This window comes from Armigeres subalbatus, unplaced genomic scaffold (assembly GCF_024139115.2).
Source record: "Armigeres subalbatus isolate Guangzhou_Male unplaced genomic scaffold, GZ_Asu_2 Contig1367, whole genome shotgun sequence".
In the NCBI taxonomy this organism is placed as follows: domain Eukaryota; kingdom Metazoa; phylum Arthropoda; class Insecta; order Diptera; family Culicidae; genus Armigeres; species Armigeres subalbatus.
In genome coordinates, this window is record NW_026942140.1 from 36,110 (window position 1) to 50,837 (window position 14,728).

The following is a 14,728-nucleotide window of genomic DNA, read 5'->3' on the forward strand; positions in this document are numbered from 1 at the left end:
TTTTTTTTTACTTGTTCCATTTATGTAATTTTTATTTTCCATGAGGAATTTTTATTTTAGTCATAAGCCTTTGATTTTTACTAATCGCTTTTTTTCAGCTAAACATCCAATATGCCTCGACGTGTGACACGCCCAGAAAAGCAAATTTTTGCTAATTTTGTTGCCGCTCATCCACATGTTGAGCAAAATGGATTCAATCAAGATGAATACGAAGCGGTTTGTGCCAATTTGAAATGGAATCCGGCTGCTGTGAAAAAGCATAAGTTTGTAAACATCTCAAACGTCGACAGCCTACTATTCGATTACAAACAAAGCAAACATAAGGAAATAAGCAAAGAAAATTCGATGGAGAATGGTGATGAGTTACTTACAAATGATGATTACACTTGTGATGTATGCATAGGTCGCCAAATGTGGAACGGCAAAAGAGCCTATAAATTTGCTGATTACACGTATGAAAAGCAGTCGTATGTTGTTAAATTCACTCAGGACGAGTGGAATAAGTTTTCAACAGTGAATGAGAAAGGAATCTACATGCTTTCTAAAGGATATGCTGGCATCGTCACACGTGAAATGCGTAAAACTAGCTGTTCTTGCAAGGTTTGATTTAGTTGTTTTTCTGATTTAATTATTAGCCATACTACCGTTATATGCATAAATGTCCCATGTATAAGTTTAATCTCAGGAAACATGGGACAAATATGCATATAACGGCAGTATAGAACTATATTAAAATCTATTTTATTGGCGTGCTTTGAAATTGCCTTGATCATTTAATTAATTGCTTACCTGCTATAATGTACGTTTACGAAAAATTTCTGGCATAGTTGGCTGAAAGTAAATTATACCAAGATTTTGTTTTCAAAGCTCCTGTTATTTTTATCTAATTAAAAATTTGTTGTACGTGTTTTCAGCACGTGCATGTATTTTTCTTAAAAATTTGAATCAATTTTTTGTTATACACTTACTTTCAATTGCTAATAGTTCTATTTTCCAAACATGACATACTAGAAATAGTATATGATACACGCCTTTTCCATGTACTTTATGTAATTGACAGTTGATTACTTCATATCATAAATCTCAGAGAAGAGCAATTAAAATGTGTAGTGTAGTCCACTGATGCCCAACTACTGTAAAATATTTTGTAGTTCAAGTGATTTCAACTTTTTTTTATTTATAGGACATAGCAACAAAAACCAATTTTTGGTTAGCTTCGAACGAAATTCAAATACTAGCTTATTGTACGTGGGGTAATGACAAGCCCTGTAACTTGTTCAAGTTAAAGCATGGCATCAGCCAGGAAAGTGACACTGACGATAAGACGAAAATATTCGAAGTGTATGCGACGAACTTACCAACGAAGCATTGTCCAAATAGTTATAAGGTGCCACAGCTTCGAGGATGTAATAGAGACATAAGCAAAGACGATCTTCGAACACGTATGCCGAAAGAATATGGGAATTATCTGGTTGTGAACTATGGGGATCGTCATCATGTAACACCGAAAGAAAAGTGGCCTCTTTCGCAGAGCACGATAGCCAAAATTCGGTCAGAAATTTTAAACGCACACAAAATTTCTGAGTCTCTGCTTGAAAACCTAATGCTCATGTGGTCTTGCGAAAGCGAAATGCAAAAATATTTGACAGAGCCTACAAACGACTTCAGGTAAGCATTAAAAAATAATCTATTCGTAACAATTGTTTTCTGTTCATGCATTGATTTTGCTATTTTTTCAGGTTTTTTCAGTCATACTCTCTTGGCCCATTTCGCATTGTTCTCTTCAGCTATGACCAGCTCAAAATTCTGCACCAAGAAAAATTGAGGTATGACAAAAACTCGAGTACTGATAAACCACCAAGATTTTTGGTGGAAACAGATGCGTCTGGCGGAATGTGTGCCCCAATTAAAAACTTGAACAGTGACAAAAGAATCAACAATTATGCGATAGTAAGACCTGTCGGCATTCCTGGAGATTTATCGTCCAAAACTGTCATGTCATTTGGCGAAATGATAACGAATGATCATTCTAGTCAAAACATCAGCGTTTTCTACAGAGAGCTGAAATGTAGATTCATTGAGGAGTTTAATTATTGGCCTCCATTCGAAGGTACGTATTTTATTAAGCACATTCGTAACCGCTCCCAAAAACATACTAATTGTCACCTGCTACCAGTGCGATATACGATCAAACGTGAATAAAAAGCGGATCTACAGCCAGACCGCATCAAAAGCTTTCGTGCTGTGTGTGTTCTATTTTCTCTTTGTTGATACTTTTTACCTGGAAGCTAATTTAATTCCAACAGTGCTTCCTCAGCGCTATTTGGTACCTACTTGGATCCAGTTACGATCTTTGCTTGGACCTGTGCCTTCTGTTTTACGTGTGCTGACCTGTTTCAAGCTAAAATTCCAAAAAGTGAAAGAAATCCCTGCAGGGACAATCCGTGTGCCCTGGAAAAAAACCTCTTAGAAGGTCACGCGTTCTTCCACGCTCAGCAAATGAGCATTCATTAAACAAGAGGGAAGAGGAGTCTCTGAATTCTCCACTTCCTTCTAACAAGGTTTCAAGACCGTCCTGCCAAATAGCGGAAAAATAGAAGGAAGCTGGAGACTTTTGATATTCCTTCTAATTCTAACATTGGAAATAATTCTTCTCCCTATCGAACTGGAGCAATCAGTTTGATTTGATTTATGATGAAATTGAGCAAACCGAACTCTACCTCTAGCCCAGGTGATTCGATCTATGCGAAAAGCAAAAGGATTCCGCCAGTTGTGGTATTTATTGCCGAGTTTTCTGGCCTTAGGAATGAGATTTGAGCAACCTTTCAGGGATCAAGGTTTCATTTCTCAGTATTGCCAGGAATGGTGATCGGCCATTCAGGGTGGAACCTCTCACGCCAAGGACGCCTATCCTGTGAGAGAAGATTCCAATAAATTTAAATGTGCCAATTTTGGGGGCGATCATAAATCCAATTTCTGGGAATTCCCTTCAGGCAAAAAAGTGCCAAATTGATGAAGGGAAATTCTAATAGGATCCCAGATTCGTCGGGTACAACACTCAAAATTGACTTGAAAGTCGAGTTAAGTACGAGGCACTGAAGACGACCACACAGTTGTGATCGAAATATGTGTCTGCAAAGATATCGCAAATGTAACATTGGTGGAATTTGAATGAGTAACTCATTTAATCCCTGTCTTAGACGGTTGAAGGAAGATGAATTATTCAACTTTCTATCAGTTCGTGATGTGTACATTGCCATTATAACTTAAACGTAATTAAAACCAGGACTCTCCATTAAAAGAGATCCAAATTGCTATATTTATCGAAATGATCGTCTTGACAGCGCCTTGGTCCCCATAGTCATTCATAGACGTATCAAACATAAATTAATTCTTCATTTGACACCAAAGTTTTTGAAACCTTGAGAGTTTCTGTTGAAACAAATTTTGGACAATTCACTTTTACTGCTGCTTCCACGTGCTATCATTTCCAGTGCAATGGGCAGCAAAGGAATTTGTTGAGAGCTGATCTTAAAATTCTAACTCGCAATAAATCCAAATTTTTCATAATTTTGTGACTTCCTAATGCCAAACAATAACCGTTCATGGAATAATACCCAAAGCAATTCCGAATGGTAAAATTTTTATTCGAAGATTGTTCATGCGGGATATTATATCATTCAATATTCCAATGGACTCCCAAATGGCTATTTTCTTCCAGTCGAAATCCTTCTACAATTGATTTAGTTTTAACGTGGATTCAAGTCACCTGTAGTGATAAGAAATTATTTTGAGCTTTTTTAGTGGAATGTTTTTCACCTGTCATAAGATGATGAGAATCCTTCTGAATTCCACCATTATCAGTCATTTGACAGATATGGGCTGACACCTCAGTAAGGCTGTCTTCAGTGTCTGTACTTTGACTCGACTTGACTCCGAGTCAGAGTCAAGTACGAGACACTGGAAGACGGCCTTACTGTTGAGGTCGAAATACGTATCTGTCAAGATACAATAAAGTGGTGGAATTCAAGGGGATTGTATAAACTCAGCTGTGTGGCCAATTGGTAACTCATGCTGACTTTGACTCTGACTCCCCCCTTGACCTTTTGGAGACCAGTAGGACAAAATGTGAATTAAATATTTGTAATTGCGTTTTATTGACGACGATCTTCAGCTACTGATCCGTCTTAAAAATGTGAGGCGGAAGGGGCAATACTAAAGAACTCATATTGATCCCGCGTTGAAAGTTATTTGGCGTGATTTGCAAATGAAATTAAAAACGTTTCGCTTTTATTCTTGGAGAATTACCAATTTTGGAGAATAATGTCTCAAAGTTGGATCCCAGTTCAAACCCTTTTGAAATTAATGAAAATGTACCCCTTAAAAAACTCAAAAGCCAATCTCCAGCGCATAAAGAGGGAAATAAATTTAATTAACAAATGGCGAAAAGGCTCAAAAAACTTGCTCAGAAGTTCGAGAGTGCCCATAATTTACCTAGTCTAGGTCCCTTTACTAGTCCTATTCGAGGATCAGTTTATTAATCGGAGAGCTGCGAAGACAAGCTCAATCATAACGCCAAACAGAAGATATAACGGGACTGTTGACAATTAGCTGATATTAGTAAAGATGAATGTTATCGGCTGATAATGATTCTCCACAACGCTGCAGATGTTTATTCCTTTATATGTATTTATTTATTACCAGACTAAGGCCGGAGCGCCCTGAACAGTACACAAAATTCTTCTCCATTCAGCTCGGTCCATGGCTGTACGTCGCCAACCACTCGGTCTGCGGAGGGTCCGCAAATCGTCCTCCACCTGATCGATCCACCTTGCCCGCTGTGCACCTCGTCTGCTTGTTCTCGTGGGATTTCGTTGTCGAGGAACCATTTTTACTGGATTACTTGGTCCGGACATTCTGGCTAATGTGCCCGGCCCACCGCATGTCTTCCTTCGATTTTCGCGGTGTGAATCGGTATAAGTAGATGGTTCTCCCAACAACTGATGCAACTCGTTCATTCGCCTTCTCCACGTACCGTCCACCATCTGCATCCCACCATAGAAGGTTGAGTTGCAACGGAGTATTTCGTAGGTTGCATACTGATAGCTGTCATGTAAATCCAAGGTCCAAAATGATAAAGCATGAAAGCTACCATTGCTGGCCATGCCCATCTTCTCCAGTTACTAGGGAAGGGAAGGAAATGATGATATGACATCTACTTAACGAGAGGTCAGGTATTGTTGTAAGAAAATGATATAATAAGTTCGAACAAACGATGGGAGTGAGCATGCTAAGAAATTTAGGTCATTCCTTAGATAATTTCCCTGGGATGGGGCAAAACTATCAAACTAGCCCTGGCTAATGAGCCTAGGTTTGAGCGCCATTGTTCGCTCTCTGAAACGATAAAGAATTAAATTATATTAGATTTCCTAATTCTCCTAATATTTTTTACAGTTGATCCATTCTTTCATCTCTAATACGCTACCAAAAATAGTCGCTGTTCATCACTACATCTTAGAAGATTTAAAAATATTTTACAAATAGCATGTGGTGCATTGTGTTTGAAATAATTTTTCAATATGTTGCCTCCAATGAACTTAAAGTTTATTTCCCCAGAAAAAATACACTGGAAAAATATGGAAATATAAAATCATTGAAGGGTTTATTGATCAAAAGTGTACATAAATATATGAACTATATGTAGAATAAGAATTGTTTGAACTATAAAATGAATATTCTATATTTTTTCAAGGAATAACGTATGTATATATGTGAAGTAGGGTGGCTCAAAAAACACTTTTTCAAAATTTTTGATGGACCGCCCGTCTTCATTCGGTCTTCTATTTGATGCCTTGATGCTCTGGACAAAATTTCAGCCAAATCGGTCAACGTTTCAAGGGTGCTAAACTCGTTGGAAGTTTTCTATGGAAAAAATGTATGCAGAAACATCCAAAAACAGTTGGACGGCTCAATTTACGATCAAGAACCATGATATTTATTCAGTTCTTGTAGAATTAAATACAGAATGCTATGCTGAAAACCGCGAGAAGATTAGAGTTTTTTAGGCAAAGATATTACCATTTTACTGGAGTGTTGTAGCGCAGAGCTTAAAATATTCATCTTCATGAAACTACTTCGGTCCGAATTTTGACAAAGATCGCATGAATATTCAAAACATAGAATGGTATAGTCAGACGACTACTCCACGAATTCATTCTATTCGACTGTCACTGAATGTGCTTTTACTATGTACAGAAAAAAACATTAATTGGGCATTGTTTATGTTGATGTTTACCGCTGAAAGTGCCTCATGTATGAAAATCAGATTCAGTCCTGTGTGATAAATCACTTTACTTCATTTGAAACGTGTTCAGATTTGAGATAATTTATCAATTTGTAAAATGTATAAATATTCAAATGACGCTAATATTCAAACTGAAAATTGATCGTCCAGAGCCGACTTCGGCATGAATGTGTCGGAGGTGAACTGACAAATGGAAGAAAATGGAAAAATTTTTTCGATTATTTTACACCTGGTTGTAGGGGTGAATTTATTTTCTTTTTCAAAGTGTAAAGAAACGAAATTCTGCTCTCCAAACCCCTACTTCACAAAGAAAATGCTAGCTAACTTAGTTGGGCAAACTCTCTAATCTTCTCGCGGTTTTCTGGGCATAACATTCCTGTATTAGTTTCTTTAAGATCTGAATGAGTATCATAGTTCTTTCATCATAAGTTAAAGTGTCCCAACTGCAATTCACTGTTTTGGGATGTTTCTGCATACATTTTTGCATATAAACTTCCAACGAGAAGCAATCAACTGAAGACACTGTTGGGCTCCACAAAGGAAAGAGTAGAAATGTTAAATAAGGCCGGGGTTTACCAAATTAATTGTTCACAGTGTGATAAAGTATATGTAGGTCAAACAAAAGATCGTTAGATGTAAGGTCTTAAAGAACATATTGCAGAAGTGTAAGTAATGCCAAGAGGGAAACTGATAAAGGATTAAATTATGAGTTTAGGTCTAAGGTAGCTGAACATGTATAATCAGGTGAAAAACATTCACCATTACGACATCAAAATTAAAATTCTTAAGAAATGTCTCTTCTCCCGTGGAAACTTGATGTTGTTGAGAGCTTGAAAATTCACCGACAGGTACAAACGCGGTTGCTGTTGAATAAAGATCAAGGAAATGGTAGCTCCTTGGCTCTTCAAGTTTATGCTCTACATTAAGCGCAACAAGCGAGTAGAAGTAAAACACCGTAGTAAATGTACCCGGATAAATTATTACACCCATACGGTTAGTATAAATAGTGTAAGCTTTGATCATTTTCTTCAAGTCGAGTTAAGTACGAGACACTGGAATACGGGCTTACTGTTGGAGGGTTAGCGAACACGTAATCTGTCACAGATACAATTAAGGGTGGAATCTTCATGGATTATATAAACTCGTCTTATGACAGTTGCGGAAGACATTCCACTAAAAAGCCCAAAACAGAACAATTTTCTTAACTAAATGATTTCAAAGACTATTATTCTTCCATTTATTTTCACTATGAACTTTTTATGTATCAACAAGCAGATAAGTAGCTCGTTTCCTACTTGGAAACTTCTTCCAGTGTTTGGCTATCGATAAACACTCACAGTTTCAAGTAGGAAACGAAATACGCATCTGCTTGTTGATGTTACATAAAAAGTTAATAGCGTTCAAAGTAAATGGCAGAATAATATCTTTTACCTTGTAGCATTTCCCCTAAGACGCTCTACAATAATTAATCATAAATGATTTTGTTAGATCTTGGCTGTTTATTTCCAGTACCAAAAAACGTATTAATAGACATTATAATATATAATGATAAAGTATATAAAAGAAAGTGATGAATGATGAAAACTTTGTTGTTTGGGGTCCTTCCAGCACACCACCATAGATGGTACGCAGCACTTTCCTTTCGAAAACTCCCAGTGCGCGTTGGTCCTCTACGAGCATCATCCAGGTCTCTTGTCCATAGGACCGGTCTAACAATGTTGTTTGTAGATGGTCAGTGCCGAATCTAAAGCATGTATGATTTCACAGTGACGAATCTCCTGAATTTCTTTACTGGCATCACATTGAGGTCAGTGGAGCTTGAGGTAAATAATGTGAATTCAACCACCTTGATTTTCGTCACCACCAACACAAACTCGTGGTGGGTTGCTTACGTTGTCCTCTATTGAGACTCTTCCTATCATGTACTTCGTCTTCGACGTGTTGATGGCTAGTCCAATTCGTTTGGGTTCGGTTTTCAGTCTGATGTAGGCTTTCTTCATTCTTTCAAAGGATGGAACCATAAAATCAATGTCAATGGCGAAACCAAATAACTGGACGGACTTCTTGAAAATCGTACCACTCCCGTATCCTGGCCCTCGTATTACCCCTCCAAAGCGATGTAAAGGCGCAGACAGGAAGTCCCATCACCACCTTGTTGTAACCCTCTTGCGCGTTTCGAAGGAGACCTGAGGAATGCCTCTGAAACTCGAATTACGTATATCACCTGATCCATCGTCGCCTTGATCAACCATGTATCAGTTTAACCGGAAATCCGTTTTCGTGCATTACGCTGTTAGGTGGTCCTGATCGATTGTACCATATGCGGTATTGAAGTCGATAAATAGATGATGTGTGGGCACGTTGTATTAGCGGTATTTCTGCAATACGTAACGTACGGCGAACACATGATTTGTGGAAGAGCGTTCACCCATTATTTCTCTATATTGGTACATGAAAGTCGACACGTAATAACATTTTCATTATTTATAGGTATTATTACAGATAAATGCTGGGCCCAAATCAAAAGCATCATTGAAATTAACGATGGCATCAATGTGTTAAGTTATCTTAATTCTATGCATCGGTATGTCGTCGAAGACAAATACAATAAACTGATAAGGTATATAGACAAACTATATGTCCTGGCGTTTCTGTGTGTGTCTATCTCAGCAAAAATTTCATAAAGGATTCGAAAAACTTACTTCAGGATTCAAAAGTATGCTATAGTTCATAATGTATATTGTATATATTTCTATACTTTTATTTCTTTTTCGTAATAGGAAGAACGAATTGCAAAAATTTTTTTCGTTGAGTTGGTCCACTGTAGGGATTATCAATCATTTCTGCAAATGATAGAGCAATTTTTCATCTATTTCCTTGCGCGTGACGATAGCGAGAAAGTGCAAACATTGCATTTCCTTAAATACAACACAAAGTTTTGGGAGGAAATCGAGAGTGACACAACCGAAGTAGAAACAGCCATGGTTGATAAAAAAGACGTAGAAATAATATACAAAAACTCGGAGTGGTATAAAGTATGTGAAAGAATCTATATAGTGAAATTGAAAAAGTACGGCCACAATAAAAATGAAAAAACAAATTTCATTGATTTTGTTATGAAGAACTATTTTTCCCTTGCTCCTATGTGGACGAGCATACTGCACAGGAAGAAGTCTACGCCAAATCCAAGTGATGATTTAAAATTTCGCTGTAATACTAACAACATCGAGAACTACTGGGGTATCGTGAAAGAAGATCTAAGATCAAGAGTAATTGAGATTGGGAAAATGCCAATACCAGCTGAAAAGCTTATTGGGTATTCAGAAGACCAAACAATGAGCAAACGTCGTACGCTATCGTGAAAAAATACCGAAGGGGAGATTGAATGCTAGGAAAGGGACATTTATACAAAGGAAATCTGCAAATAGGAAAGACAGACAGCGATCAAACACACCATCATCAACGACACATATGACTAAAGTAAGTTATACTCAAATTGTATATATCGACGATTAACAGATGTGCTTTGCTATGTCTTAGTGATATAAAACAACATTTGTATTTGTATTTGTTATTTAATGTGTAACAAATTTCAGCAGATGCGCCAAATTCGTATCCGCTTCTTTTCTAATTAATGAGCGCTCTTCGGAATCTTCGGCTTCGGAATCAGCCTAAGATTGAGTTACGTTCCATACTCTTCCGACCATCACTCATAAGTATCAACAAGAATAGTAAGAACTAGAGCACAGTGTGCTAGATCTTACTCCGTAATGCACCACGTAAAAGTTTCCACCCAGCCTTATGGAAATACCACAGCGCTTACTGCGCTCTGTTTACTACTAAACTTACCCTAAAACAAAGTTTAGAAAGAACAGTTTTCGAATATTCGTTCGAAGGTATCAACTACAATATGAGAAAATTATTTCTAACCATTTTGTTCCTATATAGCGCATTAAAGTACGGGTCGAATCCAAGAGATGTAATCTTCGAGAGTGATATCATAGGATATAGGTTTTGAAATCTATCTACGGGTCTAAAGATCCGTACTTAAAATATTCTGATGTCCATGTTTGGGATACATGTACTAGATTGGTTGTTTCTGAAATGTTTGTTTGGTATAGAAAGAATTGCAATTTTTAATCAAACTATTAAACGTTGATAATCAATATTTACTATGGATTTGGAAAATTGTTGGAAAGTTTCCGAATCGATTGATAAAAAAAATCATCGAAATCCATCAAAAATGTATATCTTGTCTAATTTTGTTCTAAATGTAAGAGATGCACCAAGTTGATCTGCACCGGAACCCAGAATCTTGTAAAAATTACCATAGCAGTGATTTCCAATTAAGGTCCTATGGACGGAGCCATATCCATGCTCGCTCTCGCAAAGTTGCGCACAGCCAGGAAATAAGCATCCAATGTTGTACGACAAAAACAAAGAGTATTCCGAAGTTACAACTCAGAAGATCCCTTCGGCCGAAACGGTACAAAAGTCTAAATCTTGATTTAGTTATACCATGCATTTATCCATGTAAAAAAATATTACCATATTAAAATTTGTTGAATTATTTTTTTTTATTTCAGAGTACATCACCTGGTCTGACTCTGTCAGATTTGAAAAATGTAAAGGCGCAATGGGGAAGAACTCCAAAGCATATAAGCGATTCTAAGAAAAAAAAGGCTTTCAAATCTAAGAAACGGCTCTTTGAAAGCAATTTAAAAAATGTTAAATGCGTTAAAATACCGGCAAATGAGGATTACCAGAGCATATGTAAACGGCTGTCTGAAATATTTCCGAATAAACGTATATACTTCGGAAGCAAAACATTCCAGAACAGAAACATTTACATAGATTTGCCAGATCTACAAACGGTGCAAAATGGATGGCTGCTGGATTCGGTTGTAGAATGGATGCTTGCTACAGAGATAGAAAAACTGCGAAAAGTGGACGAAGTAATGTTACTCGAACCTTATGCAGCATCCATTCTATTTGACGAACGCAACGCAAGACAGGAGAATAAGGATATCATTGATTTCTACTACGCGAAGATGATTTCGAAAAATGCTCACAAGATACTTGTACCATATTGTAATGGGGCTCATTTTCAATTGATTTTTATCGATATGGATCGTAAAATGTTTCGATGTTGGGATTCAAACATCATTGGAAGCCCAGCATCGAAACTTTTCGCAACGTTGCAGAAAAATGATCCATGTAACTGGGCATCCACTCAATGGACTGTGGAGGATGTCCCCTGCAGTCAACAAAATGACGCAGATAGCTGTGGCATATTTTTAACTGAATATGCCACAGCGTTGCTCAGGGGACAACCCAAATATGAAATTGGTGTGGATCCCAAAACATGGCGCTCTTGTAAATATAAACAATTGTATTTACAATGCGTCTTTGATTATCCGGCTTGCACGATTTGTGGCGAAAATGAATTTAAAATGCTAAATCTAAGATGTAAAACTTGCCCATTTAAATGCTGTGACAAGTGTGCAGGTCGGAACATAAAGAAATGTGTAATATGTATTTAAAATGTAATATAAAACTAACACAAATGTAAGCATGTAAATATTGTTTGTGAGTGTTAAAAAATAATGTATATAATGTATTATATGTATTAAGCCTGAAATACGATAAGAACATTGTTAAATCAAAAAAAATCTGGATATATCCTACAAAAGTTTATAAATGTAAATATTGTAAAAAGTGTGTAAATAATGTATATATAATGTACTATAATTTCATAATGTGATCTATTTTTGTAAATAATGTATTATAATATCATAATTTTATGTATGTTTGTGAATAACGTATATTAAAAAAACATCAGAAATAAAAAAAAGATTTTGAATGTACAAAGGCTCTTGTATGTATTTTTAAAAACAAGAAAAGTGTTCCAGAGTATATATTTATTTATTTTTATTTTCAGACCTAAGGCGTTTATGGTTTGTGCAGCGGCTGAAAGCTCCTTTTCCGACTAACTCAGTCCACGACTAAACACGTCGCCAACCACGCAGTCTGGGGAGGGTCCGCAAATCGTCATCCACCTGATCGATCCATCTTGCTCGATGTGCACTTCGAATTTTTTGTTCTCGACGGATCGTTTTTGAAAACCATTTTCGACGGCTACCTGTCCGGCCCACCGCAGTCTTCCGATTTTAGCGGTGTGAACAATGGATGGTTCTCCCAGCAGCTCATGCTAATCGTGGTTCATTCCCCACCTCCACGTACCGTCCGCCATCTGCATCCCACCATAGATGGTACGCAGCATTCTCCTTTCTGAAAACTCCCAGCAAGTGCTGGTCCCCACGAGTACCCGGTCCAGGTGTCGTGTCCATAGAGAATCACGACAAGTCTAATATTGGTTTTTTACATCGTCAGATTGGCACTTGAAAAAATTCAAAATCGAAAAAAAAAATTTTTTTTCAAGGATGGTGACATTGCATAGTAATTAATGCAAAAACATGCAAAATCTTCAGGCCGTGATCTATTCACCTACAGTAATTTTTTCACCTTTCGTAAGGTGACTCGGGGAGGCACTACACACTCCTATCTTTTCTCTCTTTCTTGCATTGCCACCTCGTAATTTTAGAGAGGCGTATTTCGATTTTCAGTTGTTTGATGTAACTGTAGGGTAAACTAGGGTAATATGCACCCCCGGGGCAAAACGACCTTTTGACTTTTTTAGCGGTGTTCCAGGAATACTTTTCAAGAATGTTTACTACTGACAGATAGTTCTGAGATCCGAACTACATGCTCTGTGGTAAATACTATCGAAAACCGCTGAAAATGTACTCAAAATGCCAAAGCGGTCGTTTTGCCCCTGGGGTGCATACATTACCCCAGTTTCCTGAATGTACTAAAGCATGTAGATTTAGTAAGCAAGCGCCGAAAAGATAGGGTTTTCAAAATCATATTGGTTGTAGAAAAATTAAGCATTCAATGATGAAATGATGACGATTTGATGATTGTTTGTGCTTCCTGGGTCACCTTAATTGATTTTTTTAACATATTTTACTATGCATACGAAAAGTATCATCATTAGGTGGATTAATCTGAGCTCTGTAAAAACTCTGAGGGAAATTCCGAGTTGATTGGATGCAACGCCAGTCCAGCCAGTGAGGTCGAGGTCACTGGATATTAATGAAAATATTGCGACCACTAATTTTTGCCTCGGCTGCCCACCTCGCACCCATTAGCCGTGCAAAATCTCTTCAGGAAAACTTCACTGGGGCTCTGGGAAAACTCTGAGGGAATTCCGAGTTGATTGGACGTAACGCCAGTCCAGCCTAAAGTGAGGTCGGAGGTCACCGATATTACCAGTGCTGGACATATTGCGAATTACCTTGACTTGGCCTCGGATGCCCACCCCGCACCTATTAGCCGTGGAAAAATCTTCGGGAAAAACTTCAATCAGCCTGGGAAAACTCTGAGGGAATTCTGAGTTGATTGGATGCAACGCCAGTCCAGCCAGTGAGGTCGATATCACCGATATTAATGAAAATATTGCGAATTAATTAATTTTGCCCTCGGCTGCCCAATTCCTCGCAATCACCTATTAATAGCCGTGGAAAATCTCTTCAGGAAACTCTGTCACTGGGGCTCTGGGAAAGCTCTGAGGGAAATTCCGAGCGATTGGATGCAACGCTAGTCCAGCCAGTGAGGTCGAGGTCATTGGATATTAATGAAAATATTATAATTAATTAATTTTTGCCTCGGCTGCCCACCTCGCACCTATTAGCCGTGGAAAATCTCTTCGGGAAAACTTCATTGGGGGTAAATTTGGGAAAACTCTTGAGGGGAATTCCGAGTTGATTGGATGCAATGCCAGTCCAGCTGTAGTGAGGTCAGAGGTCACTGGATATTAATAAAAATATTGCAGAATTAACTAATTTTTACCTCGGCTGCCCACCTCGCACCCATTAGCCGTAGAAAATCTCTTCAGGAAATCTCATCACTGGGGCTCTTAAAAGCTCTAAGAGGGAAAATTTGCTGATTGGATGCAACGCCAGTCCAGCCAGTGAGGTCGAGGTCACTGGATATTAATGGTATTATGAATTAATTAATTCTGCCTCGGCTGCCCACCTCGCACCCCATAGTCGTGGAAAATCTCTTCAGGAAAACTTCTACTGGGGGTTCTGGGAAAACTCTGAGGGGAATTTTGAGTTGATTGGATGCAACGCCAGCTCAGCCAGTGAGGCTGAGGCTACCGGATATTAATGTAGAAATATTGGTGAATTAATTAATTTTTGCCTCGGCTGCCCACCTCGGCACCTATTAGCCGTGGAAAATCTCTCCGGAAAACTTCACTAAACTGGGAAAGTTCTGAGGGAAATTTGTTGATTGGATGCAACGCCAGTCCAGCCAGTGAGGCTGAGGTCACTGGATATTACTGAAAAATATTAAGTAATT

At 38.0% G+C, this 14,728-nt stretch overlaps 1 protein-coding gene across 1 annotated transcript; it reads left to right on the forward strand.

The window, feature by feature from the left end:
* Nucleotides 1–1,630: 1,630 nt before the first annotated feature.
* On the forward strand, nucleotides 1,631–11,832 carry LOC134202713 (uncharacterized; the record flags this gene model as incomplete). Its single annotated transcript, XM_062677722.1, is given in 8 exon segments — nucleotides 1,631–1,668; nucleotides 1,740–2,110; nucleotides 8,795–8,959; nucleotides 8,962–9,020; nucleotides 9,085–9,642; nucleotides 9,644–9,737; nucleotides 10,152–10,164; nucleotides 10,893–11,832. Coding segments are annotated over 8 exon segments (2,238 nt in total), but the record flags the coding sequence as incomplete, so codon positions are not given.
* Nucleotides 11,833–14,728: the final 2,896 nt, after the last annotated feature.